Raw genomic sequence first — 26,533 nt, 5'->3', positions numbered from 1 at the left:
TGATTTTCGATCTTTCAGGATTTCTAGGAATCTGGGGACCAAAAATAACAACAATGCACATTTGTTATGCTACTACAGAATCATGAGACGTTAAGCGTTCTTTGGCAGCGAATGTCGTCAGGTCCCAGAGAAAATACTTGCTAAGCGTGACAGTAAGAACACTTGAGTTTACCATTGTGGACTCCAGTTGAGCCCAGGGATCCGGTTCCGCTCTAGGATGCTTTGGATGTTGCTTGGGCAAGCCATTGCAAATGTCGTTTCCGTTACACATCAGTACCACCAGCCTCCTCCACACACTCACATGTGCACGCTCGCACATACACATGTGCATATGCACAGTCTCCGTGCAACAGACACCCTACGGGGGGTCAACACAACCTGTGCTGGGGATGTTCCCTCTCTGGAGTGGCCCTGTTCCCCTCCCAGCCAGAGTCAGAGATTAGCAGCCAGATGTTAATGGCTTGCTTCCCAGCTCCCCCTGCTTGCTTGCCCCTCCTCCACCCCCTGGTGCCCTAGGTAAGACCATCATCCGCATGATAAAAGCATGCCTAGCCCTTCAGTCTCTCCTCTTCTTGTTCTGGGCAACCAGCTGTGGCGCTTCAGCAGCAGCAAGCCAGAGGAGCAGAGGGCTGAGCCTCCCATGGCTCTGGCCATGTCTGCCCTGCCCACCCCACCCCAAAATCACGAGAATGGCAGTCAAGAGGAAAGGATCTTGGCTTTGCCCCAGAACTCCGCCCTAGATAAGGAAGCCCCGGAGGCTACAGAGGAGCCTGATGGCAGGCAGGGAGAGGGCCCGGCAAATGAGATGGACAAAAAGGTGAAGAGGAAAAAGAAGAACTACAACCGCCACCCCAAACCCCCCTACACCTATTTGGCTATGATTGCACTGGTGATCCAGGCCTCCCCAAGCCGGAAACTCAAATTGTCCCAGGTAAGAAGCGGGTGGCAGGTCCAGGGGCGGCTGCTGTTGTTGTTGTTGTTATGTGCCTTCAAGTCGATTTCGACTTATGGCAACCCTATGAATCAGTGACCTCCAAGAGCATCTGTCATGGACCACCCTGTTCAGATCTTGTAAGATCAGGTCTGTGGCTTCCTTTATGGAATCAATCCATCTTTTCTTTGGCCTTCCTCTTTTTCTACTCCCTTCTGTTTTTCCCAGCATTATTCTCTTTTCTAATGAATCGTGTCTTCTCATTATGTGTCCAAAGTATGATAATCTCAGTTTCATCATTTTAGCTTTTAGTGACAGTTCTGGTTTAATTTGTTCTGACACCCATAAAGGGAGGGCTCTCCTGTGGTGGGGAGGGGAGTTGTGTGGGTCAACTCATCCATGCAAAAGTGGCCAATTCAGTTGTAGGCTGCATCAACAGACCCATCTTTTCCAAGTAATGGGGAATGATAGTTGCCACTTTACTCAGGCTTCCGGCTGGAGTCCTGTGTCCAAGGCCTTTGAAGGACAGTCTTCTTTTGGGGATGTTCTAGCTGTGGATTGCCTGTAGCCAGCAGGGGCTTGGTCTAGATGCCCCCTCTCCAGCTCTATGCTTCCAGGCACAGGAGGGGGGAAATTCTCATCAGTTCTGCTGATGTTTTTGCCACCCTGGGCTCCTTTGGGTGGCAAAAGCTTGGGAAGGATGGAATAAGAAAGACAACAAACAACCCAGAAGTCATATTCCTGCCCAAACCATTTAGTGAAATGCCTCGCTCGGAGCGTTTATTGTCTTTGAAAATGGGGGAATATTTACTTCCAGTTACCCATTCCCGCCTCCCAGCTATGCTAATCTTTCTTCGTAAGATAACAAGGCCTCTCTCCATGATAAGCCCCATTGTCCCCGATACTCAAATGTTGACCCCCTCCAACACCTCTGCAATGAATAAGAGACCAACTTCAGCCCCATTGTTAGGATGTTCAGCATTCTTTCTTTCTTTTCAGTTTGAGGGGGGAAGGAAACCAAACGGAGAAAAAAGATTTATAAAATAATGCTTGATATGCAGAACCTGGATGGAAAGAAAGTGTTGCAGCAAATAATATTTAACAAATGAATAAATGAGAAGCAGGGCCGTAGCTCAGTGACAGAGCATCTGTTTTGCACCAGGAAGGTCCCATCTTCAATCTCTGGCATCTCTCAGTAGGGCTGGGAATGTCCCCTATCTGAAACCTGGCAATCATAGAATCATAGAATAGTAGAGTTGGAAGGGCCCTATAAGGCCATCCAGTCCAACCCAATGCAGGAATCCAAATGAAAGCATTCCCCCACTTTCCCTCTTCATCCCTTAGATTTAGGTTTATCAAACATGTGTGCTGCTTCCTGCAAGAATGTCCCAAACCAATTTACACTCCTAGTAAAAGCACAATAAAACCACATAAAGGTAAAGGTGTCCCCGCACTTGTAGTGCGAGTCATTTCTGACTCTTAGGGTGACGTCTTGCGACGTTTACGAGGCAGACTGTATATATGGGGTGGGATTGCCAGTTCCTTCCCTGGCCTTTCTTTACCCCCCAGCATATGCCGGGTACTCATTTTACCGACCACGGATGGATGGAAAGCTGAGTGGACCTCCACCCCTTTTACCGGAGATTCGACTTCCTCCTTCCGTTGGAATCGAACTCCGGCTGTGAGCAGAGCTTCGGCTGCGTTACCGCTGCTTACCACTCTGCACCACGGAGGACATAAACGTTATTAAAAACAGAGGGAACAGCACCGTCCTCCTTGCCCTGGGACCCTTGGGAGAAGGAGGATGGTGGTGTGGATTCATGCAGTCAATGCACCTCCTTCCTTACCTCTCCCCCACCTCATAGGGAAGGGCCACAGCTCAGTGGCAGCGCAGCCGCTTTGCACGCAGAAAGTCAGGAAGCCAGATTTTGACTGGACATCAGGAAAAAAGTCCTGACTGTTAGAGCCGTACGACCATGGAACCAATGACCTAGAGAGGTAGTGGGCTCTCCGACACTGGAGGCTTTCAAGAGGCAGCTGGACAGCCATCTGTCGGGAATGCTTTGATTTGGATTCCTGCATTGAGCAGGGGGTTGGACTTGATGGCCTTATAGGCCCCTTCCAACTCTACTATTCTATGATTCTATTCACAGACAGCCATATGTCAGGAATGCTTTGATTTGGATTCCTGCATTGAGCAGGGGGTTGGACTGGATGGCCTTACAGACCCCTTCCAACTCTACTATTCTCTGATTCTATGAAGTCCCAGGTTCGGTCTCCAAATGCATCTGCAGGGAGGGCTGGGAATGTTCCCTCTCTAAAACCCACACAGAGCCGCTATCAGTCCACAGCTTCTGCCCATGTTCCTTCTGCCTTACTCGGCCCTTGCAGATGAACAGCCCCACCACAAGGCATAGGCTGGAAATTTGCCTTATACCAGGACAGGATCCTTGTTCACTGTTGTCTACTCTGCCTGGCAGTGGCTTCCCTGTGCCTTGGCAGAGAGGGTCTTTTCCCATCTCCTGCTACCCAATAGCATTAACTGAGGATCATGGAGATTTAATTAAGACCTCCTGCATGCAAAGCAGATGCTCTGCCACTGAACTGTGAGCCTCCCCATCACACTGCATGTACCCAGCATCTTCAAGCCTTCCTTAAGCAGCTGATAAAAGGTGACACTGCGCACAAAGATTCAAGCTGCAATATAATTTCGCCAAGAGGCAGTGGAGGCCCCAAGAGCAGGGGTGTAGTGGCCCAGGGTCTCAGAGGGTCTTAGACCCTTTACTAATTTGGGAGCAGGGTCCCTGTGTCTCCAGCATCCTATGAGCCAATCGGCATAAAAGGGGAATGTATGAGCTTCTGAGGAGAGTCTTTTAACATGTTTCCTTGTCCTTTCCTGCTGATTGGAGTCAATCAGAGTGAAAGGAGGTGAGTCAGCCACTGAGAAGACTCTTCTCAGTAGCTAACACACTCTCCTAGGGAGTGGCTCCTAGGGACATCTGGTGTTGTGGGGAAAGTTGCATGTGGGAAGAACTATGGAGAGCAAGGGAGGAAGGGAGGGGGTGTGTGGCTGTGAGGGGACGTGGCATGACTATCATGAAGGGACCCTGCACTTCTGAATTTGTCACTAGGCTATTGCCCAAGAGGGAAGGCAAAATGGTAGAGCGGCAAACTATAATAAGCTAATTAATGGCCCATTTGCTGCACCATTGCCCACCACCTCATCCTGACCAGTGGGCCTTCTCCACCCTGAAGCAGCAGATCTTCCTTTGAGCACAGGTTTCAGTGCTGCCCACACTCAATTGCCTCAAGTAAGGCATTCCAGTCACACTCCTTGCCTCCAATACCCTTGCCCCAATCCCAGATTTTGGGGGGTGGGGGAGGGTCTAGTCATAATAACCAGAGCCAGCGTGGGGTAGTGGTTAGAGTGTCAGGGTAGGGCCTGGGAGACAACCAGGGTTCACATCCCCACTCAGCGATGAAACTCACTAGGTGACCTTGGGCCAGTCACTATCTCTTAGCCTAACCTGCCTCACAAGGTTGTTGCCAGGATAAAATGGGGAGGGGAAGAACCATGTATGGCACCTTGAAGTCCTTTGAGAAGACTAGCCTCAGAGGGAGGCAATGGTAAACCCCCTCTGAATACTGCTTACCATGAAATGCCTATTCATAGGGTAGCCATAAGTCGGGACCGACTTGAAGGCAGTATTTCCATTTCAGGATAGAAACACAGTAATTTGGAAAGGCACTCTGTACATTCTCAAAGGCACTGGTGCTTAACCCTTGGGGGGCTTAGTCCTTGCTATTTGGACTAGTTCAAGGGTTGCATCTTGGCAACTCTTTGTGAAAGGCTACAGAACTGGGGGAGGGGGTCACAGAGGCCAGAGAGAGGGAGAGGGAGGGGGGAGCAGAGGGCCTGGATGTGAGCATGATAAAGGCAATCTCTGCAACCGGCCAGAGGGTGTTATCTCCTCAGGCATCTGGAAGTCGGCCTGGCCCATTCAGCCTACTGTATATAGTGTAAATATCTCTCCCCAGGTCAAAGATCAGTCAAGCCAGATGGGGGATTAGAGCCAGGAGGGTGCAAATTGCTTTGGTGGAGGGGACAGGAATGTTACACCAGCACAGGAGTGGGAGGGATGGAATAATGCAGCGTCAGACAAACTAGTCTCCCTGCTGTGCCCCGCTCCCTCCCTCCCTTTCAACTGTGCCTGTCCCGGCATCGAGGAGTCACTCTAGAGGGGTTTGTCCAGGAGAGCCAAATTGAAATGGACTGCCTTCAAGTCAAGTGACCCTACAAATAGGGTTTTCATGGTAAGCGGCATTCAGAGGGGGTTTACCATTGCCTCCCTCTGAGGCTGAGAGGCAGTGACTGGCCCAAGGTCACCCGGTGAGCTTCGTGGCTGTGTGGGGATTCGAACCCTGGTCTCCCAGGTCATAGTCCAGCACTCTAACCACTATGCCACAGGGGCATCAAAGGAGAGGGTCACAAGCCACTCCCTGGGACCTTCTCCGGCACAGTGCTCATCAAAATGAGCAGAGTCAGGCTGTAAGTCTATGCACACTTACCTGAGAATAAGTCCCCCTCAATTTATTTGGGCTTGATTCTGAGTAGACGCTGGAAGAGGAAAATGCAGAAGTGATCCAAAGCAGTCCTGGGCTCCTGTGAGAGGAAGGGTGGACTAAAAAAACGGCAGTTGTAATCCACTACGTCCTACTCAGAGTAAACTCATTAAAATTAATGAACCTAAATTAGCCACATCCATTAACTTCAGTGGGTCTACTCTGAGTAGGACTAGGATTGACTACCACCCTGAATGAATAAACAAATGTCTTCAAGGTACCAAACAATACGGTATGCAATCCAAATGTTTTTGAAAGATTTAAAATATATTTCCTTTGTATCCTATGGAATTTGCCCCCAAAGGAGTTCCAGTGATGGCCACCAACCTGGGTGGCTTTAAAAGAGGATCAGACAAATTCATGGAGGAAAAGGCTACCAAACGTTGCTAGCCAAGGCAACTCTGCTGTGCCTTCAGAAGCAGAGATGGTATGCTTCCGAATCCCGGTTGCTGGAAAGGGCAGGAGGGGAGAGTGCTCTTGCACTCAGCTCTTGCTTGCTTACTTCCCACTGAGGGTGCCTGGCTGGCCACTGTGAGAACAGGATGCTGGACTAGATGGGCCCTCTCTGGCCTGATCCAACAAGGCGCTTCAAAGAGCTCAAGGTGACCTACACATTTCTCACCCTCCCCATTTTATCCTCACCACAACTGAGCTGCTCTCTCTGAACAGCAGAGCGGAACGCACCACAATGTGGCTCTGGGCTCTGTTTGAGGGTTGGCAGTTTTTGCTACCTGGGGATAGTAGCTCCAAAGACCTCCATCAACTCTGGAAGAATAACTTTGGTGTGTTAGTTAAAATGGTCAGGCAAAAGCTGGTGTCATAGCCATAGCTACAGTTGCCATGACTAGGAAGAATTGCTGCCATCAACCTGATGGTGGTGGTGGTGGTGGTGATTTAGACTTGTTATCTAAAAGGCGCCAAGCGATAACCTGATGATCTTGCCAAAGTTTGTCTGTTCCAGGCATTTCCTCTTGCCACCTCCAAAAATATTTTAGTATCTGACAGAAATTACTAGAAGCTGGTATTTTGGCCAGTAAAAAGCAAAGGGCCGGGAAAGCTGCTTTACACCCACCTTCCAAACAGGGTGGCGTTGGGCTTCCTTGCTCAAAAGTTTATTACAATGACTTTCAGGTTAAGCAGTTTGAGCACATAATTAATGGCGATGTGACTCTGCCCTGGGTCTTTGTGAAGAGGTCTTCCTTTTCTGCTGTTCTCTACTCAGGAACTGCACAAAACTGGGAATTCTTTGCTGTGGAGCATCCTCTTAGTCTGGAAGAACAGGGTTGCCCCTTAGCACCTAGCCTGCCTCCCTCCCCTGTTGCCATTTTTGGATCATCCAGATTTCACAAAGTCTGATACGTACAAGCAACATCTGAACTGCTGTACAGGATCCAAGAACTGTCTGAGCAAGTAAGGCCAGTTGCAGAGGAGAAGTCAGGCGGGATGAAGGGTAACTGGTTTCAAAAGCTCCAGGTGAAGTCATTTGCAAAGCACCTGTTACATAAAGAGGGTCTGCCTCATTCGCCCACACTTTATTACAAGCTTTGGACAGTTTGGGGAGGAGGTGCTGTGAGGTGCAGCTCCAGTTGTTTATCATTTGATGATAGTCAATCTGGTAGATGTCTGAAGGTGGCTTAGGAACCTGATCTGAGAGAATGGAACAAGGTGTTTTCTCAGCTTCAGTGTAGGACAGAATTAAAGAGGCCATGCTAACATTAACCCATGGGTGGCATTTTACCTCTGTGAAACTCCACTGTGATGGGGCTCTCTCTCTGCTGTTGGAAGAGGCTCCCCAGGAGGGGGCATCATGTTTCCTCTGTGGTGGAGATGTGCTACGGTTAAGCTCTTTTGGGACGGGGTGTGTGTGTGTTGTAACAATCAATGACATTGTTCAGCAGTCAATGCACTCTAACCTGGCCTTGGCATTATTAAGTATTTTTAGGGGGAATAGCAATACTGAGATTCATAAAGCTCTGGTTGTACAGTTCTTTGTGGCTTATTTACAAGAACAGATTGCCCACTTCTGGAAGTCTGAGAAGGGCTTCTTCTCTATGCAATGATGGCACAAGAGGGTCGGGCGGCTGGCATTGTCAGGGAAGCTAACTTGGAGCTGCAAGTTGGCTAGAGTTAATGGGCAACAGGATATATTTTCTGAAAGACGTTTTCCTCGTATCACCTGGGTTAACTGCCATGGCAATGTGCTCAGATGTCTTTTTGGCTGGATTCACACATGAGAAAAATTATCGTTATTGCTATCCTACTGTGGACTGTATTGATTCTTACCTGTTATTTCTGTAAGAAGAACTACAGACTTGTACTGTTTATTATCAATTCTCAAAATTCCATAAAAATTACCAACAACCACCCTGTCAGTTAGGGTAGGCTAAGAGACAATGATTGGACCGGTGTCACCCATTGGGCTTCCTCAATGAGTAGGGATCCGAATGTGGGTTTCCCAGGTTCCAGCTCAGCACTCGAACTCCTACACCACATGCAGACTGCATCTGCAGTATCCATTTAAAGCAGTATCACATCATTTTAACAATCACTTTGGCTTCTCCCAAAGCATTCTGGGAACTGTAGTTTGCTAAGTGTCCTGAGAGTTGTTAGGAGACCCCAATTCACCTCACAGAGCTACCATTTCCACAGTGGTTTTAACAATCAATCCCTCTTCCCAGGGAACTCTGGGAATAGGGGGCTCCTAATAGCTCTCAGCACCCTTAACAAACAACAGCTCTCAGGACCCTTTTCAGGAAGCCAGAAATGTTTAAAGTGGTAACAGCCAGTGTGGTGCAGTGGTTAAGGTGTTGGTCTACAACCTGGGAGACCAGGGTTCGAATCCCCACACAGCCATGAAGCTCACTGGGTGACCTTGGGCCAGTCGCTGCCTCTCAGCTCCTTGATAGCCCTATTCATAGGGTCACCATAAGTTATAATCGACTTGAAGGCAGTACATTTACATAATAGTGCTTTAAATGTATAGTGTAGATGCAATGGCAGCTGGTGCCCACTAGACCTGGTGGGGCTGCTATGGGAGTGTGGCCAACAAGGTTATGGGGAATTGGCCATGTTTTGGCTTTCCCCCCAATCCTCCTCCCTTGCAAACTTATTTTGGCACTTAAGCATTCCAGTTTTGCATATAGCACCTAACTATATAGGGTCTTGCTTTGGTTCAGAAGGATTCCAGCTGCTGTCACAGCAGCATCATGGAAAATGGCCCCAGGCTCTGGTCTGAAGGCACATGAGGCCAGCTCCCTGCTGAAGCTAAGCAGCGTCAGGCTTGGTCAGTGCCTGGATGGGAGACTGCTTGGGAACCATAGGGAAGCTGCCTTGGGTTTCTATCATGAAAAGAAAGGTGGGGTATAATTGTAATAAATAAATAAATTGCCGAAAGACCTCCAGAATTTCTTGTTTTAAAAATAAAACCAATCCTATACACTGTAAGCTCCTATCATGCAGAGAAAAAACAGAAGCCAAAATGTTGCCTTTCACACCATATAATCAGTTATGAATATTGTAGCCGGCATTTGACAAGTTCCTCCAGTATTCCACTGGTGTGGGGACTCAGACATTCACACAAAGTATATTTAAGTCTCTTGGTTTTTATACAAGTAGGGATTTGCTGAACTCAAATTCCCTTCTCCTTTTAATCAGCCACATTTACACAGGTTCCACCTCTCCGCTCAAAGTGAAATTGGGGTTGGAAGTGTGCAGCAACCCCACACATGCCCTGCTCATTGGATTAGCAATGCCAGGATGATTCTATGATTCTGTGGTCCCAACACATGCCCCAGTTGCCAACCAGATAGACAAAAGGGCAGGAAGTTGTTTGGCTTCATTGGGGCACAGCCTCACACTCTCTTCCCCAGGGAATACAAGGCCCAAATCCCCACGAGGCATGAGAACAGCAGCAAGTCCTTGTTAATTAATGCCTTCCACCTAGGGTTGCCGGGTTCCTGGCCTGATCCTGATCCTGTATCTTTAGGAGAAGAGAGAGTCAGCCGAGTGCAGGTGTTCTTGCAACACTGTAATGGGAAAAACCACAAGGTGGAATTCTCCCTTCCCACTGCACAACTTTTAAAGATACAAAAGACCTTTTGGAGGCTGGGCCTGGCAACCAAGAAGTCTTCTTGGACAATATAAAATGGACAATATAAAAACTGACAAATCACCGGGCCCGGATGGCATCCACCCGAGAGTTCTCAAAGAACTCAAATGTGAAATTGCTGATCTGCTAACTAAAATATGTAACTTGTCCCTTGGGTCCTCCTCCGTGCTTGAGGACTGGAAAGTGGCAAATGTAACACCAATCTTCAAAAAGGGATCCAGAGGGGATCCCGGAAATTACAGGCCAGTTAGCTTAACTTCTGTCCCTGGAAAACTGGTAGAAAGTATTATTAAAGCTAGATTAACTAAGCACATAGAAGAACAAGCCTTGCTGAAGCAGAGCCAGCATGGCTTCTGCAAGGGAAAGTCCTGTCTCAGTAACCTCTTAGAATTCTTTGAGAGTGTCAACAAGCATATAGATAGAGGTGATCCAGTGGACATAGTGTACTTAGACTTTCAAAAAGCGTTTGACAAGGTACCTCACCAAAGGCTTCTGAGGAAGCTTAGCAGTCATGGAATAAGAGGAGAGGTCCTCTTGTGGATAAGGAATTGGTTAAGAAGCAGAAAGCAGAGAGTAGGACTAAACGGACAGTTCTCCCAATGGAGGGCTGTAGAAAGTGGAGTCCCTCAAGGATCGGTATTGGGACCTGTACTTTTCAACTTGTTCATTAATGACCTAGAATTAGGAGTGAGCAGTGAAGTGGCCAAGTTTGCTGACGACACTAAATTGTTCAGGGTTGTTAAAACAAAAAGGGATTGCGAAAAGCTCCAAAAAGACCTCTCCAAACTGAGTGAATGGGCAGAAAAATGGCAAATGCAATTCAATATAAACAAGTGTAAAATTATGCATATTGGAGCAAAAAATCTTAATTTCACATATACGCTCATGGGGTCTGAACTGGCGGTGACCGACCAGGAGAGAGACCTCGGGGTTGTAGTGGACAGCACGATGAAAATGTCGACCCAGTGTGCGGCAGCTGTGAAAAAGGCAAATTCCATGCTAGCAATAATTAGGAAAGGTATTGAAAATAAAACAGCCGATATCATAATGCCGTTGTATAAATCTATGGTGCGGCCACATTTGGAATACTGTGTACAGTTCTGGTCGCCTCATCTCAAAAACTATATGATAGAGTTGGAAAAGGTTCAGAAGAGGGCAACCAGAATGATCAAGGGGATGGAGCGACTCCCTTACGAGGAAAGGTTGCAGCATTTGGGGCTTTTTAGTTTAGAGAAAAGGCGGGTCAGAGGAGACATGATAGAAGTGTATAAAATTATGCATGGCATTGAGAAAGTGGATAGAGCAAAGTTCTTCTCCCTCTCTCATAATACTAGAACTCGTGGACATTCAAAGAAGCTGAATGTTGGAAGATTCAGGACAGACAAAAGGAAGTACTTCTTTACTCAGCGCATAGTTAAACTATGGAATTTGCTCCCACAAGATGCAGTAATGGCCACCAGCTTGGACGGCTTTAAAAGAAGATTAGACAAATTCATGGAGGACAGGGCTATCAATGGCTACTAGCCATGATGGCTGTGCTCTGCCACCCTAGTCAGAGGCAGCATGCTTCTGAAAACCAGTTGCCGGAAGCCTCAGGAGGGGAGAGTGTTCTTGCACTCGTGTCCTGCTTGCGGGCTTCCCCTAGGCACCTGGTTGGCCACTGTGAGAACAGGATGCTGGACTAGATGGGCCACTGGCCTGATCCAGCAGGCTCTTCTTATGTTCTTATGTTCTTATGTTCTGTATCTTTAAAAGTTGTGCAGGGGGGAGACAGAATTCCACCTTGTGGTTTTTCCCATTACAGGGTTGCAAGAACACCTGCACTTTGCTGACTTTCTCTTCATCTAAAGATACAGGATCAGTCTCAGGGATTGAACCTGGCAACCCTAATGGATGGGCCAAGAGCCAATAAACTGAAGCTTAATCCAGATAAGAGTACAGCCTTGTCAGTGGGTGGTTCCCTAGACAGGATGGTCGGAAACTGGCCTGCTCTGGATGGGGTTACATTCCCTCTGGAGAAGCAGATGGGTAGCTTGGGGGTAGTTCTGAATCTACTGCTGGATCTTGAGGCTCAGGTGTCCTCAGTGGTGCAGAGCGCCTTCCATCAGCTTCAACAGGTGGCCCAGCTGTGCCCCATCTGGACACAGACAGCCGAACGTCTATACTCTGATAACTTCTAGGTTAGATTATTGCAGTGCGTTATACGTGGAGCTGCATTTGAAGACAGTTCAGAAACTGCAGCTAGTGCAGAACTGAGTGGCCAGATTGGTGACCGGGGCAATACAATCCATGCACGTAAAACCAATTCTGATCTGACTGCATTGGCTACCAATTAGTTTCCAAGCTTATAAGGACATAAGAGCCAGTGGCCCATTGAGTCCATCATCCTGTTAGCTCACAGTGGCCAACTGGTTGCCCATAGGAAGCCCACAAGCAGGACCTGACTGCAAGAGCATTCTCCCCTCCTGCGGTTTCCAGCAACTGGTTTTCAGATGCAGACTGCCTCTGGAAATGGTGACAGAGCACAGCCATCATGGCTAGTTGCTATTGATAGCCGTATCCTCCATGAATCCCATAGTTTAAATCTGCACTGCGTTAAGAAATACTTTCTTTTGTCTGTCCTGAATCTTCCAACATTCAGCTTCATTGGATGTCCACGAGTTCTAGTGTTCTGAGAGAAGAAGAGCTTTTCTCTGTCTGCTTTCTCCATGCCATGCTCCCTGGGAGCCCAGGCCTCCTAGCCAAGCTCTGTGCTCTGCCCAGTAGACAACTCTCCCAGCAGACTCAAGACAAAAATGACAAATCCATGAGGGCGACTTCACTGTGGAAAGGCAAAAGCATTAGATCAACCTTCGCCAACCTGACACCCTGCAGATGTTTTGGACCACAGCTCCTGTTGACCCCAGCCAACATAGCCAGGATGCTATGGCCATGCTGGACTGGGGTTGATGGGAGTTGTAGTCCAACATTTCTGGAGGGTTCCAGGTTGCTGTAGGCTGGTTTGGATCACCACAATTGAAGTTATATGGCATCTTCCCACCAGGAGTGTAGTAGTCCAGGATCTCAGGGGTTTTTAGACCCCTTACTTTCTTGGGAGCAGGGTCTCTATGTCTCCAGCATCCTACCAGCTAATCAGCATGAAAGTGGAGTGTGTCAGCCGCTGAGAAGAGTCTTCTAACCTGCATTCTTGTCCTTTTGTGCTGATTGGAACCAATCAGAGTGAAAGGAGGTGAATGAACCACAGAGAAGACTTTTCGGTACCTAACACTCTCTCCATGCTTATTGGATCCTAGGGACATCTGTTGTTGTGCGAGAAGGCTTTAACAAGGATCTCATTCTCAACCCCACAGCAAAAAAGGGGGCATGGCTGTGACTACCATGAAGGGCCCCTGCACTTCTGGATGTGCCACCATGCTACCGCTTCCCAAATGCATAGAAATTGCCTCATTTCTGCTGTATTTCAACTAGTTGATTCTAGGTATTCAAGTTAGTCCGAAATTAGAATTGTCAGACCACCAAAACGCCACAGGGAGTATTTTTCCCCCAACGTGGTGCCCTTCAGATGGTTACGTCTGCCTTCAGGTCCAGCAAACACCAAAAATCCCCACCCCCCACTCCATCTTTAGCATTTTGCCCTTAGGCTGGGATCTCACCTGTTTTGCAGCAGACATTCAAAAGGCTGCTTTGAATGAAACAAAAGGCAGGAAATGCGAATTCTGAAATGACCTCCAAAAAGAAGGCGGCTATTCAGCCAGCACGAAAAGCGCTTTAGACATTGGAAGTGGCGGGGAGGGGGAGGGGATTAAGAACATAAGAAGAGCCTGCTGGATCAGGCCAGTGGCCCATCTAGTCCAGCATCCTGTTCTCACAGTGGCCAACCAGGTGCCTGGGGGAAGCCCGCAAGCAGGACCCGAGTGCAAGAACACTCTCCCCTCCTGAGGCTTCCGGCAACTGGTTTTCAGAAGCATGCTGCCTCTGACTAGGGTGGCAGAGCACAGCCATCATGGCTAGTAGCCATTGATAGCCCTGTCCTCCATGAATTTGTCTAATCTTCTTTTAAAGCCGTCCAAGCTGGTGGCCATTACTGCATCTTGTGGGAGCAAATTCCATAGTTTAACTATGCGCTGAGTAAAGAAGTACTTCCTTTTGTCTGTCCTGAATCTTCCAACATTCAGCTTCTTTGAATGTCCACGAGTTCTAGTATTATGAGAGAGGGGGAAGAACTTTTCTCTATCCACTTTCTCAATGCCATGCATAATTTTATACACTTCTATCATGTCTCCTCTGACCCGCCTTTTCTCTAAACTAAAAAGCCCCAAATGCTGCAACCTTTCCTCGTAAGAGTCGCTCCATCCCCTTGATCATTCTGGTTGCCCTCTTCTGAACCTTTTCCAACTCTATCATATCCTTTTTGAGATGAGGCGACCAGAACTGTACACAGTATTCCAAATGCGGCCGCACCAGAGATTTATACAACGGCATTATGATATCGGCTGTTTTATTTTCAATACCTTTCCTAATTATTGCTAGCATGGAATTTGCCTTTTTCACAGCTGCCGCACACTGGGTCGACATTTTCATCGTGCTGTCCACTACAACCCCGAGGTCTCTCTCCTGGTCGGTCACCGCCAGTTCAGACCCCATGAGCGTATATGTGAAATTAAGATTTTTTGCTCCAATATGCATAATTTTACACTTGTTTATATTGAATTGCATTTGCCATTTTTCTGCCCGTTCACTCAGTTTGGAGAGGTCTTTTTGGAGCTCTTCGCAATCCCTTTTTGTTTTAATAACCCTGAACAATTTAGTGTCGTCAGCAAACTTGGCCACTTCACTGCTCACTCCTAATTCTAGGTCATTAATGAACAAGTTGAAAAGTACAGGTCCCAATACCGATCCTTGAGGGACTCCACTTTCTACAGCCCTCCATTGGGAGAACTGTCCGTTTATTCCTACTCTCTGCTTTCTGCTTCTTAACCAATTTCTTATCCACAAGAGGACCTCTCCTCTTATTCCATGACTGCTAAGCTTCCTCAGAAGCCTTTGGTGAGGTACCTTGTCAAACGCTTTTTGAAAGTCTAAGTACACTATGTCCACTGGATCACCTCTATCTATATGCTTGTTGACACTCTCAAAGAATTCTAAGAGGTTACTGAGACAGGACTTTCCCTTGCAGAAGCCATGCTGGCTCTGCTTCAGCAAGGCTTGTTCTTCTATGTGCTTAGTTAATCTAGCTTTAATCATACTTTCTACCAGTTTTCCAGGGACAGAAGTTAAGCTAACTGGCCTGTGATTTCCGGGATCCCCTCTGGATCCCTTTTTGAACATTGGCGTTACATTTGCCACTTTCCTGTCCTCAGGCACTGAGGAGGACCCAAGGGACAAGTTACATATTTTAGTTAGCAGATCAGCAATTTCACATTTGAGTTCTTTGAGAACTCTCGGGTGGATGCCATCCGGGCCCAGTGATTTGTCAGTTTTTATATTGTCCATTAAGCTTAGAACTTCCTCTCTCATTACCACTATTTGTCTCAGTTCCTCAGAATCCCTTCCTGCAAATGTTAGTTCAGGTTCAGGGATCTGCCCTATATCTTCCACTGTGAAGACAGATGCAAAGAATTCATTTAGCTTCTCTGCAATCTCCTTATCGTTCTTTAGTACACCTTTGACTCCCTTATCATCCAAGGGTCCAATTGTCTCCCTAGATGGTCTCCTGCTTTGAATGTATTTATAGAATTTTTTGTTGTTGGTTTTTATGTTCTTAGCAATGTGCTCCTCAAATTCTTTTTTAGCATCCCTTATTGTCTTCTTGCATTTCTTTTGCCAGAGTTTGTGTTCTTTTTTATTTTCTTCATTTGGACAAGACTTCCATTTTCTGAAGGAAGACTTTTTGCCTCTAAGAGCTTCCTTGACTTTGCTCGTTAACCATTCTCCAGCTCATAATTATTTGACACTATTCCGTCTTCATATTCCTTATGCAAATTAATTCTTCTTGTTGTTATGTGCCTTCAAGTCGATTTCGACTTATGGCAACCCTATGAATCGGTGACCTCCAAGAGCACCTGTCATGAACCACCCTGTTCAGATCTTGTAAGTTCAGGTCTGTGGCTTCCTTTATGGAATCAATCCATCTCTTGTTTGGCCTTCCTCTTTTTCTACTCCCTTCTGTTTTCCCCAGCATCATTGTCTTTTCTAGTGAATCGTGTCTTCTCATGATGTGTCCAAAGTATGATAACCTCAGTTTCACCATTTTAGCTTCTAGTGACAGTTCTGGTTTAATTTGTTCTAACACCCAATTATTGGTCTTTTTCGCAGTCCGTGGTATGCGCAAAGCTCTCCTCCAACACCACATTTCAAATGAGTTGATTTTTCTCTTATCCTTCTTTTTCACTGTCCAACTTTCACATCCATAGATAGAGATTGGGAATGGTCTGAATGATCCTGACTTTAATTAATTCTAGGTTAGTACATATTAAAATACCTACCTATAGCACCAAATGCAGTCAAGTACACTGTCTCCTACTGGGAGAAAGGGCGGAATATAAAGCTAATAAATAAATAATACACTACAGTGATAACATAAATATAAATAAAGTGCAAATTAGGCCAAGGAAACAACAATGACAACTAATTAATACTACTTTAAATTAGTATGAATGAATCATAGCATTTAATATGTATAAATCCAGGTGTATTCCTCAAAAAGTTTATAAATTATGCCCAGTTTTTTCTTTCCCTGCCATCCCACAACTTTTGGGAGGCAGTGTGCCTTGAGTATCAGCTGCTGGGAATCACAAGCAGGGAAAGTTACTTTTGCTTGCAGGCCCTGCTTGTGGGTGCCCCATTGGGACATTTGGTTGGCAACTGTGAGAAAGGATGCTGCACTGGATGGGCCCCCTTGGGCCTGATCCACCAGCCAGCCTCTTCTGATGATCTGTAACCTTTGCCATTTCTGCAATATTTTGGATTTTAACCAATCACATTTTCAATGTTAATATTTTACTGTCCCTGACAGTCTAACTTATTTTTCTACTGCATCATTCAAATAACCTAATAACCAAAGAATGTAGTGGTGTTGTACACCCTGAAATTAGATCGGGCAAGGTCCGAAATTAGAAATGAGCCATGTTTGAGTATACCAGCATAGATGCCATGAAATGTTATATCTGATCTATTTGAGCCAGTCATTTTCCCCCAGACTGTTTTTTTTAAAATCAATAACTAACATTCAGATTCAATAATATACCATAACATTTTGACAACGTGTTCTTTGAATTGGGGGAATTGACCTACCAATGCTACTATATCAATAAAGTTCATGATTTCACGTTTCCATCTCTCCATATTCCCCCCTAATTTAAAATTCTCAGACACAAAGGAGGACAGTAACGGTATTCCTGGACTGCTTTTAAAAAAAACTTGCATCCCATGCCTCAAAAACAGCACTCATACACACATTGTTTTTCTTAATAAATATCTACCAGACATATTTCATCATATGCCCAAGGGACACTGGAGGGTGATCCCTTGGGGCAAATGGGCACTGCCTTGCCAACTTTAATATCCCCTCAGCATGCTGCCAACCCCCCACCTGCCTTCCTCCTTACATCCAGTCCAGGGGGTGGAAAAGCCACTCACCTCTCCTCCTCCCAGGGGTGTAGTCATCCGGGTTTTCAGGGGGGTCTTAGATCCCTTACTTTTTTGGGAGCAGGGTCCCGGCAGGGTCTGTATGTCTCCAGCATCCTACAAACTAATCAGCATGAAAGGGGAGTGTGTTAGCCAGTGAGAAGAGTCTTCTAACATGCTTCCTTGTCCCTTCCTGCTGATTGCAGTGAAAGGAGATGAGTCAGCCACTGAGAAGACTCTTCTCAGTAGCTAACACTTTCCCCTTTCATGCTGATTGACGCCTAGGGAGGTCTCCAAGGATCTCATTCTCAACCCAGCAGCAAAAAAAAGGGGGAAGAGGTGGGTCTGTGACTATAATGAAGGTACCCTGCACTTCTGAATTTGTGACTACACTACTACCTCCTCCTCCTGCATCTCAGTGTTGCCCTTGCAGAACTCAGCAGAGACCTTCCTCCCTGCCACTCCCAAAGGGCACCAGCAGTCTCCACTGCCAGGCCATATATCGTAACGGGATTTCAACACAGCTCTGCTCAAGTGACTGCAATGGAAGCAAATTTGATTTATCAAACCATTTAACAATAGTTTTCAATCTAGATGCATAATAATATATTTACTTCTAAAAGTATTTCTATCCTGGATATCATAAAATATATGGGCAATGTATATATGGAAATCCAAGCACTCCTTTTTTCATGAGATTTTTGTATCGTGGCCAGTGCAATTCTGCATTAACATGAGTCTTGCATTGCTTGATTAGAACAACAATCTGTCCCCTAGTCTGGCATCCCATCCCCAACAATGGCTAGCCAGATGCACCTGGAAGCTAACGAGTTAGGGATGATGTAAAGGACATCCATTCTCTGTTGTTTGTCTCTAGCATCTCACATTCAATGGTAGACTGCTTCATGACTTGGAGGCTCCATTACTTGTCATAGCTAATAATGATTGAGAGAGCCATCCCCCATGAATATGCCTAATTGCTATTGGCTCATGGCCATGTTGACATCAGTGGTGCACTGTGTAAAGGCTTTCCATTGGCCTCTGCTGAACCTACTGCATGTCAGCAACCTTGGCTGAATGGTCTAATATTATGAGAGAGGGAGAAAAACGCCCCTGGCTCCAGAGGAGACCGTTAATTTTCTAATAGCCCCAGCAGTCATAGTGCCTGTGTTTCTAGGAGACACCCTAAGATCTGAAGAACAGCCTGGCTGCTGGATCAGGCCAAAGGGGCCCTCCCTAGTCCAGCATCCAGTTCTCAAAGTGGCCAGTCAGACGCCCCAATGGGAAGCCCTCAAGCGGGACATGAGTGCAACAGCAACTCTCCCTTCTGTGGTTTCCAGCAACCGGTATCTGGAAGCATCCTGCCTCCGACTATAGAGGCAGAGCACAGCCATCATGGCCAGTAGCCACTGATAGCCTTTTCCTTAAGGTTGCCACACAGAGGAGGGCCAGGATCTCTTCTCGGTCATTTGAGTGCAGGACACAGAGTTATGGGCTCAAGTTGCAGGAAGCCAGATTTCCACTGAACATCAGGAAAAACTTCCTAACTGTCAGAGCAGACAACTGTGGTCTGAAGGCACATCAGGCCAGCACTCTGCTGTCAGCTCTGGTCAGTGCCTGGATGAGAGACCTCCGGGAACCATACATAAGCCGCATTGGGTTTCTAGCATGAAAAGAAAGGTGGGGTATAAATGTAAAAAATAAATAGATAGATAGATAAACAATGGAAGCAATGACCTAGGGAGGTGGTGGGCTCTCCAACACTGGAGGCCTTCAAGAGGCAGCTGGACAGCCATCTGTCAGGAATGCTTTAATTTGGATTCCTGTATTGAGCAGGGGGTTGGACTTGATGGCCTTATAGGCCCCTCCCAACTCTACAAATCTATGATTCCTTCATGAATTTGTCTACACTTCTTCTTTTTATGTTCTTATATTCTTATGTTAAAGCCATCCAAGTTGGTGGCCATCAGTGCTTCCTGTGGGAGCGAATTCCGTACCTTAACTCTGCGCTGTGTGAAGACGTCTTTTCTTTTGTCTGTCCTGAATCTTCCAGCCTTCAGCTTCCTTGGATGTCCAGGAGTTCTAGCATTATGAGAGAGGGAGGCAATTTTTTTCTGTCCCCTTTTCCCAGGCCATTAGGGCTGGTGCCTGCTGGCCCTGAGGGCCTTTTCACTTTTGCTTTCCTGGCCTTTCAGATTATCAATGAGATCAGCACTCGCTTCCCCTTTTTCAAAGAAGGCTACCAGGGCTGGAAGGATTCCATCCGCCACAACCTCTCCTCCAACGACTGCTTCTACAAGGTGAGATGAAGGCTGGGGGGGGGGGGCAGGCCTGAATGGCACCCTCCCCCCAAAGTTCTCTGTAGTTTTCTCAAGAAATGTCTGCGGCCTGACAACTTATCACCACTACTCCCCTGTTGGGTTGGGTGCAGTTTCTGGAAGGAACATCCAGGACTGGAACATGATGGAGTTAAACCACCTTAAGCACCCATTATCTATGCCATCACCCTACCCACCTACCCACCCATGAGTCACACCTGAGTCATGGTGGCCATTTACATGCCACAAAAAGGAGGAAGTGCCCCACCCAAAAAAAGAGAACGAAAGAAGGACCCAGAACTGCACAGCAATTGCATATGCTAATTTATATGTATAAATGCAGATTTAGAAACAATTCTTTTATTTTAACTATATAAATACAATGCATCTCACCACAGTGGTGAAGACTGACCAGATGCTTCTGTGCCTATTCAGCCTGCCATCCAGGTGCTGTTAACTGCTAATGAGCAACACCAGTCCCCTACCCCTTGACCCAGTCCTCCCTTCTTTGAGTTCTATGGGTTGTATCCAAAGCAAGCATCTAAGTAAGGATCCTGTTAGCGCAATGATTCCCACTTGTGCAGCAGGACTATTCCCCCTCTCCTCCCTCTGTGTAGGCCCTGTGCCCTCGACAATCTGCTCCAGGGGGTTGGGGGAACCCCTAGAACAGATTTAAGGGGCATGCAAGGGTGGAGAAGGGGGGAACTCCTATTGCACAAGCAGAAATCCTTGCATTGATGGGGATGTTTACTTAGCGCTGCATTGGATTCCAGTCTTTCTCTTCAAACCAAACATGAACTTGACAACTCTCGAAATAGAGGGTGCCTTCAAGTAGACAACTGTCCTCTGGCAGCCCTTGAAATAGAGGATAACTTCAAACAGTGACTTGTCCTCTGCAAAGTAAGACACATCACCACCCTAGTCTTGGGAGCCTGTACCGTTTTGAATTTGATATGCAATGTGGCGGATCCTTCCTCTATGTTGGATTCTCTCTCCACTGGAATGAGTTTAGACGCTGAGCGTGTTGTAGATCTGTTTGCATCAGGGATGAAACAGGCCACAGCTCGCCGAGTTATGAGTTGGCATTCAAAATCCCTAGCACGTAAGAATTACGCAGAAGACCTGGGTAACAGTGAGCCGTTTGGAGTGGGAGGGTTTGGAAGGTCAGGGCCGTGGAACTGACATGTGCAAAGGTCTTTCCTCCATTCAGGGGTGGGCTGGTGGAGGTGCCTGTGGCTATGGCCGTCTTTGAAGGCCAGACACCCAGATACACACGCAATCCCTCCCATCTCACTGCAGGTGCTGAAGGATCCCACCAAACCAAAGGCCAAGGGGAATTTCTGGACCGTGGATGTGAATCTCATTCCACCAGAGGCCCTCAAGCTGCAGAACACGCCCATCTCTCGCCAAGAGGAGAGGACCTTTGCCGTCGACCTTGCCCCCTACGTGTACCACGAGTGGCCTCTCCGCGGCAGCAGTGGCAGCTCCCGGGCTCCGCACAACGCGGCTGCCTCTGAGGAGACGCCGTGCCTGGCCAGCCAAGGGCCCCAGCAGAGCACCTCCTTCACTATCGACTCCCTGCTGAGCGACTTCCAGGAAGTGGGCCTGTGTGGGAAGCCCAAGGCGGGCCCCGAGCTGCCGCCCCACGTCACAGCTGGCCTAGATGTCTGGGGCCCAGTCCCCATCTACCAGGTCTCCTCTGGCCCCCCTGTCCTGCCCTGGCGGCCCTCCTGCCACCTGCCCACCCTCCGCTCCTTCTCCTCGTCCAGCAGCCTCTCCTCCCTTGGCTCCTTATCCCCCAACGAAAGGGAGGCCAGGCGGCAGAGGCCAGGGAAAAAGGGGCCAGGTCCCCATGCTCTGGCCAAGCGCCCCAGGGTCCTCCAGGCCCCTGAGAGCAGCGACTCTGACTCAGAGGGTGGTCCGCCGCCCCCACCTGCCCCACACTGGGAGCAGCTCCCCACCTCGTACACCAAGTGCGTGGCCCCAAACGTGGTGGCTCCCACGAGCCACTCGCCCCCCTTCTCCACCTTCCCCACCGTCCCAGGCCTGCCCTTGTATAGCCCTGCCCCCTTCCCAAGCCCGGTCTACTGGGAGTTGATCCCAAGGCCCCTGCTGAGTCCAGCACAGTCCTCCAGGCTCTCAGTAGAGCTGGATCAAAGCATGCCTCCCAACAAGACAGTCTTCGACGCGTGGATGGCCCACCCAGCAGACGTAGTCAACCCGGGCGTTGGCTGGGGAAGTCCTTTCTTCAGGAGCTCTGTGGTAGCCCGTTACGAGCCCTCATGATAGGCACCCGAAGAGCCCAGGAGCTGCCCCATCTCTTCTAGCAGGCCTCACAGAAAAGGGAGTTGGGCTTAGTGGTCAGGGAGGAGCCACCCAGCGCGTTGACCGATCTCTTCACCCACGGCTCTTAATTAACAGTCCAGCTCCAGAGCCCCCTTCAACCACCCGACCGTCCCAGGAGTCAAGGCCCAAACAGCAGCAACCCGTCCAGCTCTTAACCGGTCTGCCCTTCAGGAGAAATGCAAGCGGCTGACTGGGAGCCCTGCTCTAAATCCATTTTGGGAACCATCTTGCCCAGAACTGTCTTCCGATTGTATGGGACGTCCCCACAGCAAGTTATGGAGTGTGGGGGGGTGGAATCTCCTGGGATAGACCCTGGAGTACAAAATGTAGACGAAGCCAGGGGGGACAGGCTGGATGAGAGCCCTATCCTGCTGCTGGGGGTCTCTGGAAGGGACACCTCCCCCCACCGAGTCCTCACCTGACCCTGACAAGTTTCAGGACAATGGGTGCATTTGTGGCCGAGGTGTTGCTGCCATGGGGTGGGGTTAGAATGGGGAGATGGGTATTTTGTCTCACTTTGACAGGGATGGGGAGTGATAATTGAAAAGCCATCAATACTGCAAGGGGACAGCTGGGCTTGGGGCGGGGGGGTGGGGAGGATGGATAAAATAATCGCTCCTGGAACAGGTTCCCCCCTCCCACCAGGTGTAGTTGCACAGAATCTCCTCCAGAGGCGGGCAAGGCGGGCAGCCTTTTTTAATCTCATCTTCCATGTGAGCTACAGCAAACTTTCCTGAAGCCTCTCCTGTTTTTTGGTTTTCCCTCATTACTGAGGAATCATGCGTGGCAATGTGACAGATTTATGGAGCCATGAAAACAGCTCTGAAGGTTTTAAACGAGAAAACATTCTCGTTTCACCAGGCTCTTCATTTTCTGATAACACGCTCAGCATTTCTGTTTTAATGTTTTGCGTAACATTTTATTGGATTTTTATTCAATGCTGACATTCTGGATTTACTTGCTTGCAATTTCATCATTGTAATTTGTGTGACTCTCAAGTTTTTTTCTAAGTATTAAGCAGTAGCCAGTAGGTAGGTTATAAAAATAAATAAATAGGGGTTAAAATAGGAAATCCAGGTGGCCCTTACAGCACACAGCGCCTCCTGGCGGCCAAGCCGGGTATGCCAGTTGTGACCCCCTCCTGCAAAGCAATTGCACGTTGCTGCGGTTATCCATGCCTCCTTAGCATAAGAAGTATAAGGAACAGCAAGAGTGTGATGGGCAGCTTTGGCTGAGCAATAGCGTCCTGAATGTCAGTGTTGCCCAACCTACGGAGGAAGGGGATTGAGGCTGACATAGTAAGGGGAAGCCTGGATCTCTTAAATTGTAAGCAAGCACAATCCATGAGATTGCAATGCTTCTTCTGCTTCCCTTGTGGAGAAGTCAGGCTTGGGTGCCGTCACTTAGAACTGTCACTCCTTTTGGTGCATGAGCGAACATGTATGCATTTGTAAGGTGTCTCAATCCCAGAATACGACTATGATGAACATATTTAGCTGCCCAATACTGAGAGATCACTGGTCCATCCAAGCCAGCATTCTCTAGCTTGACTGGCACCGACACTGCAGACCCTCAGGCAGGCAAAGGGTCTTTCCCAGAATCTGCTCCCTGACCCTAAGAACAGAAGAACACAGAATAGCCTGCTGGAGCAGGCCAGTGGCCCATCTAGTTCAACAGCAGAAGGTGGCAAGCATCCAAAAGTGAAAGAAAAAAGGGGCCCCCCAAAATGCTTGAAAAAAATAGATATTTATTATAACAAAAGTCCATTGCGTTTCGGCCACTCATTACTTTGGCCATGAAACATGGTCATTATTATTTTGAGCAGATTTGCTAGAGAAGAATATTTTAGACCAGTTGCATCCCCTGACGATAGCCAAACTACTGAGTGGCTGAAATGCGTTGGGTTTTTGTTATAATAAATATATATTTTTCAAGCATGCTGGGGTTCCCCCTTTTTTCCTTTCTTTTCCATCCAGTCCAGCATCTTGTTCGCACAGTGGCCAACCAGATGCCCGAATGGGAAGCCCATAAGCAGGACCTGAGTGCAAGAACTGCGCTCTCCCCTCCTGCCGCTACCAGCAACTGGTTTCTAGAAGCAGACTGCCTCTGGCAATGGTGGCGCAGCACAGCCATCATGGCTATTTGCTACTGAGAGCCTTTTCCTCCATGAATTTGTCTAATCCTCTCCTAAAGCCGTCCAGGCTGGTGGCCCTCACTGTCTCTTGTGGGAGGGAATTCCACAGGTAAACTATGCACTGTGTGAAGAAGTCCTTTCTTTTGCCTGTCCTGAATCTTCCAACAATTTCAAAGGGAGATGCCAAGGACTACACCTGGGACATTTGTACTCCACTCAAACTGGCTGTGACAGTCGGTATAGCCACCTAGATTTCTCTATGCCAGGCTGAGCTAATCTGGGGGGGGGTGTCATTTGGCCTGGATCTGAAGCTCATAGGAGGGGCCTCAGATTTAAACACTTGTTAATTTTATGTGTTTTTTGGCATTTGATAATTTTCACAACCTGTTATGTGCATCAGACCCCAACCTGACACACACACTCAGCTTCCAGCTGCAAATTTAAGCAAACATAAGGTGTGATTGGTAAAATACACACATTTTTGATAACAGATATTTTGTCATATTAAAGAATTCATAAATGTTCATAAAAATATATTTCTTCTGATAGCGCAAGATTAGATCAGCTGGTTATATGAACAAATCACTCAATCTTTTTCCGATGCCTTATTTTGTTTGTGTCATCATTTTTTACTTTTATTACGGCCCCTGGTGGGGGGAGGGCTCACAAGCTGGAAGTGGCCTGGGCCTGTCCTCTCTGGACCTCTGAGAGCGCCTGATGCAAGGAATGGGCAGAAGGTGGATTGGAATCTACTGGTCGATCTCTTAAGTGATTTATTTATTTATTATTTATTTATTAATTCAATTTGTATACCGCCCCATAGCCGAAGCTCTCTGGGCGGTTCACAACAAGTAAAACATCTGATATACAATTAAAACCACATATCAAGCAATTTAAACATACATTAATAATATCAAAAAAAATTAAAACATATGTATACACATACAAATCCATATTAAATATTAAAAAGCTGAAATACTAAAAATACTAAGATGCTAAAAAGCTAAAAACTGAAACTAAAATGCCTGGGAGAAGAGGAAGGTTTTTACCTGGCGCCAAAAAGATAGTAATGTTGGCGCCAGGCATACCTCATCAGGAAGAATATTCCATAGTTCGGGGGCCACCACTGAGAAGGCCCTTTTTCTTGTTATCACCTTCCGGGCTTCTCTCTGAGTAGGCACCTGGAGGAGGGCCTTCGATGTGGAGCAGAGTGTATGGGTAGGTTCGTATCGGGAGAGACATTCCATCAGATATTGTGGCCCCGTGCCGTGCAAGGCTTTATAGGTTAAAACCAGCACCTTGAATCGAGCCCGGAAACATATAGGCAACCAGTGCAAGCGGGCCAGAATCTGTGCTATATGTTCAGACCGCCTGGTCCCAGTTATCAGTCTGGCCGCTGCATTCTGCACGAGCTGTAGTTTCCGAACCGTCTTCAAGGGCAGCCCCACGTAGAGTGCATTGCAGTAGTCCAGTTTCGAGGTTACCAGAGCATGAACAACTGAAGCAAGGTTTTCCCTGTCCAGATAGGGGCGTAGCTGGGCCACCAGCCGAAGTTGGTAGAAAGCACTCCGTGCCACCGAGGCTACCCAGGCCTCCAGTGACAGGGATGGTTCTAAAAGAACTCCCAAGCTACGAACCTGCTCTTTCAGGGGGAGTGCAACCCCATCCAGGACAGGTTGAACATCCACCATCTGGTCAGAAGAACCACCTATTAACAGCGTCTCAGTCTTGTCTGGATTGAGCTTCAATTTATTCGCTCTCATCCAGTCCATTATCGCAGCCAGGCATCGCTTCAGCACCTTGATAGCCTCACCTGAACAAGATGAAAAGGAGAAGTAGAGCTGCGTGTCATCAGCATACTGGTAGCAACGCACTCCAAAACTCCTGATGATGACACCCAGCGGCTTCATATAGATGTTAAAGAGCATGGGGGACAGAACTGACCCCTGCGGAACTCCATATTGGAGAGCCCAGGGTGCTGAGCGATGCTCCCCAAGCACTACCTTCTGGAGACGACCCGCCAGGTAGGAGCAGAACCACTGCCAAGCAGTACCTCCAACTCCCAAATCCGCAAGTCTCCCCAGAAGAATACCATGATCGATGGTATCAAAAGCCGCTGAGATGTCAAGGAGAACCAACAGAGTTACACTCCCCCTGTCTTTCTCCCGACAAAGGTCATCATACAGGGCGACCAAGGCTGTCTCCGTGCCAAAACCGGGCCTGAAACCCGATTGAAATGGATCCAGATAATCGGTCTCATCCAAGAGTGTCTGGAGCTGGTCCGCAACCACTCTTTCGAGGACCTTGCCCAAAAATGGAACGTTTGCTACCGGCCTGTAATTGTTAAGGTTTTCTGGGTCCAGGGAAGATTTCTTCAAAAGCGGTCTCACTACTGCCGCCTTCAGGCAGCCAGGGACCACTCCCTCACGCAGTGAGGCATTATCACT

At 47.7% G+C, this 26,533-nt stretch overlaps 1 protein-coding gene across 1 annotated transcript; it reads left to right on the top strand.

The window, feature by feature from the left end:
• The first annotated feature begins 544 nt into the window (after positions 1–544).
• Positions 545–21,892, top strand: LOC133377689 (forkhead box protein H1-like). The gene is made up of 4 exons (XM_061612200.1): positions 545–931; positions 3,323–3,342; positions 19,420–19,588; positions 20,906–21,892. Exons 1-4 carry the CDS (start codon positions 545–547, stop codon positions 21,890–21,892), a joined length of 1,563 nt encoding a protein of 520 aa, XP_061468184.1.
• The last annotated feature ends 4,641 nt before the right edge of the window (positions 21,893–26,533 follow it).

The sequence above is a fragment of the Rhineura floridana genome, chromosome 1, assembly GCF_030035675.1.
Source record: "Rhineura floridana isolate rRhiFlo1 chromosome 1, rRhiFlo1.hap2, whole genome shotgun sequence".
Lineage (NCBI taxonomy): Eukaryota > Metazoa > Chordata > Lepidosauria > Squamata > Rhineuridae > Rhineura > Rhineura floridana.
The sequence above is the reverse complement of the archived record's forward strand: the minus strand, read 5'-3'. Positions and strand labels throughout refer to the sequence as shown.

Coding starts and splice junctions, on each gene's coding strand:
- LOC133377689 (XM_061612200.1), top strand. CDS start 545: ATGCCTAGCCCTTCAGTCTCTCCTCTTCTTGTTCTGGGCAACCAGCTG. Junction 932..3,322: donor GGAAACTCAAATTGTCCCAG/GTAAGAAGCGGG, acceptor CGGCCCTTGCAG/ATGAACAGCCCCACCACAAG. Junction 19,589..20,905: donor CCAACGACTGCTTCTACAAG/GTGAGATGAAGG, acceptor ATCTCACTGCAG/GTGCTGAAGGATCCCACCAA.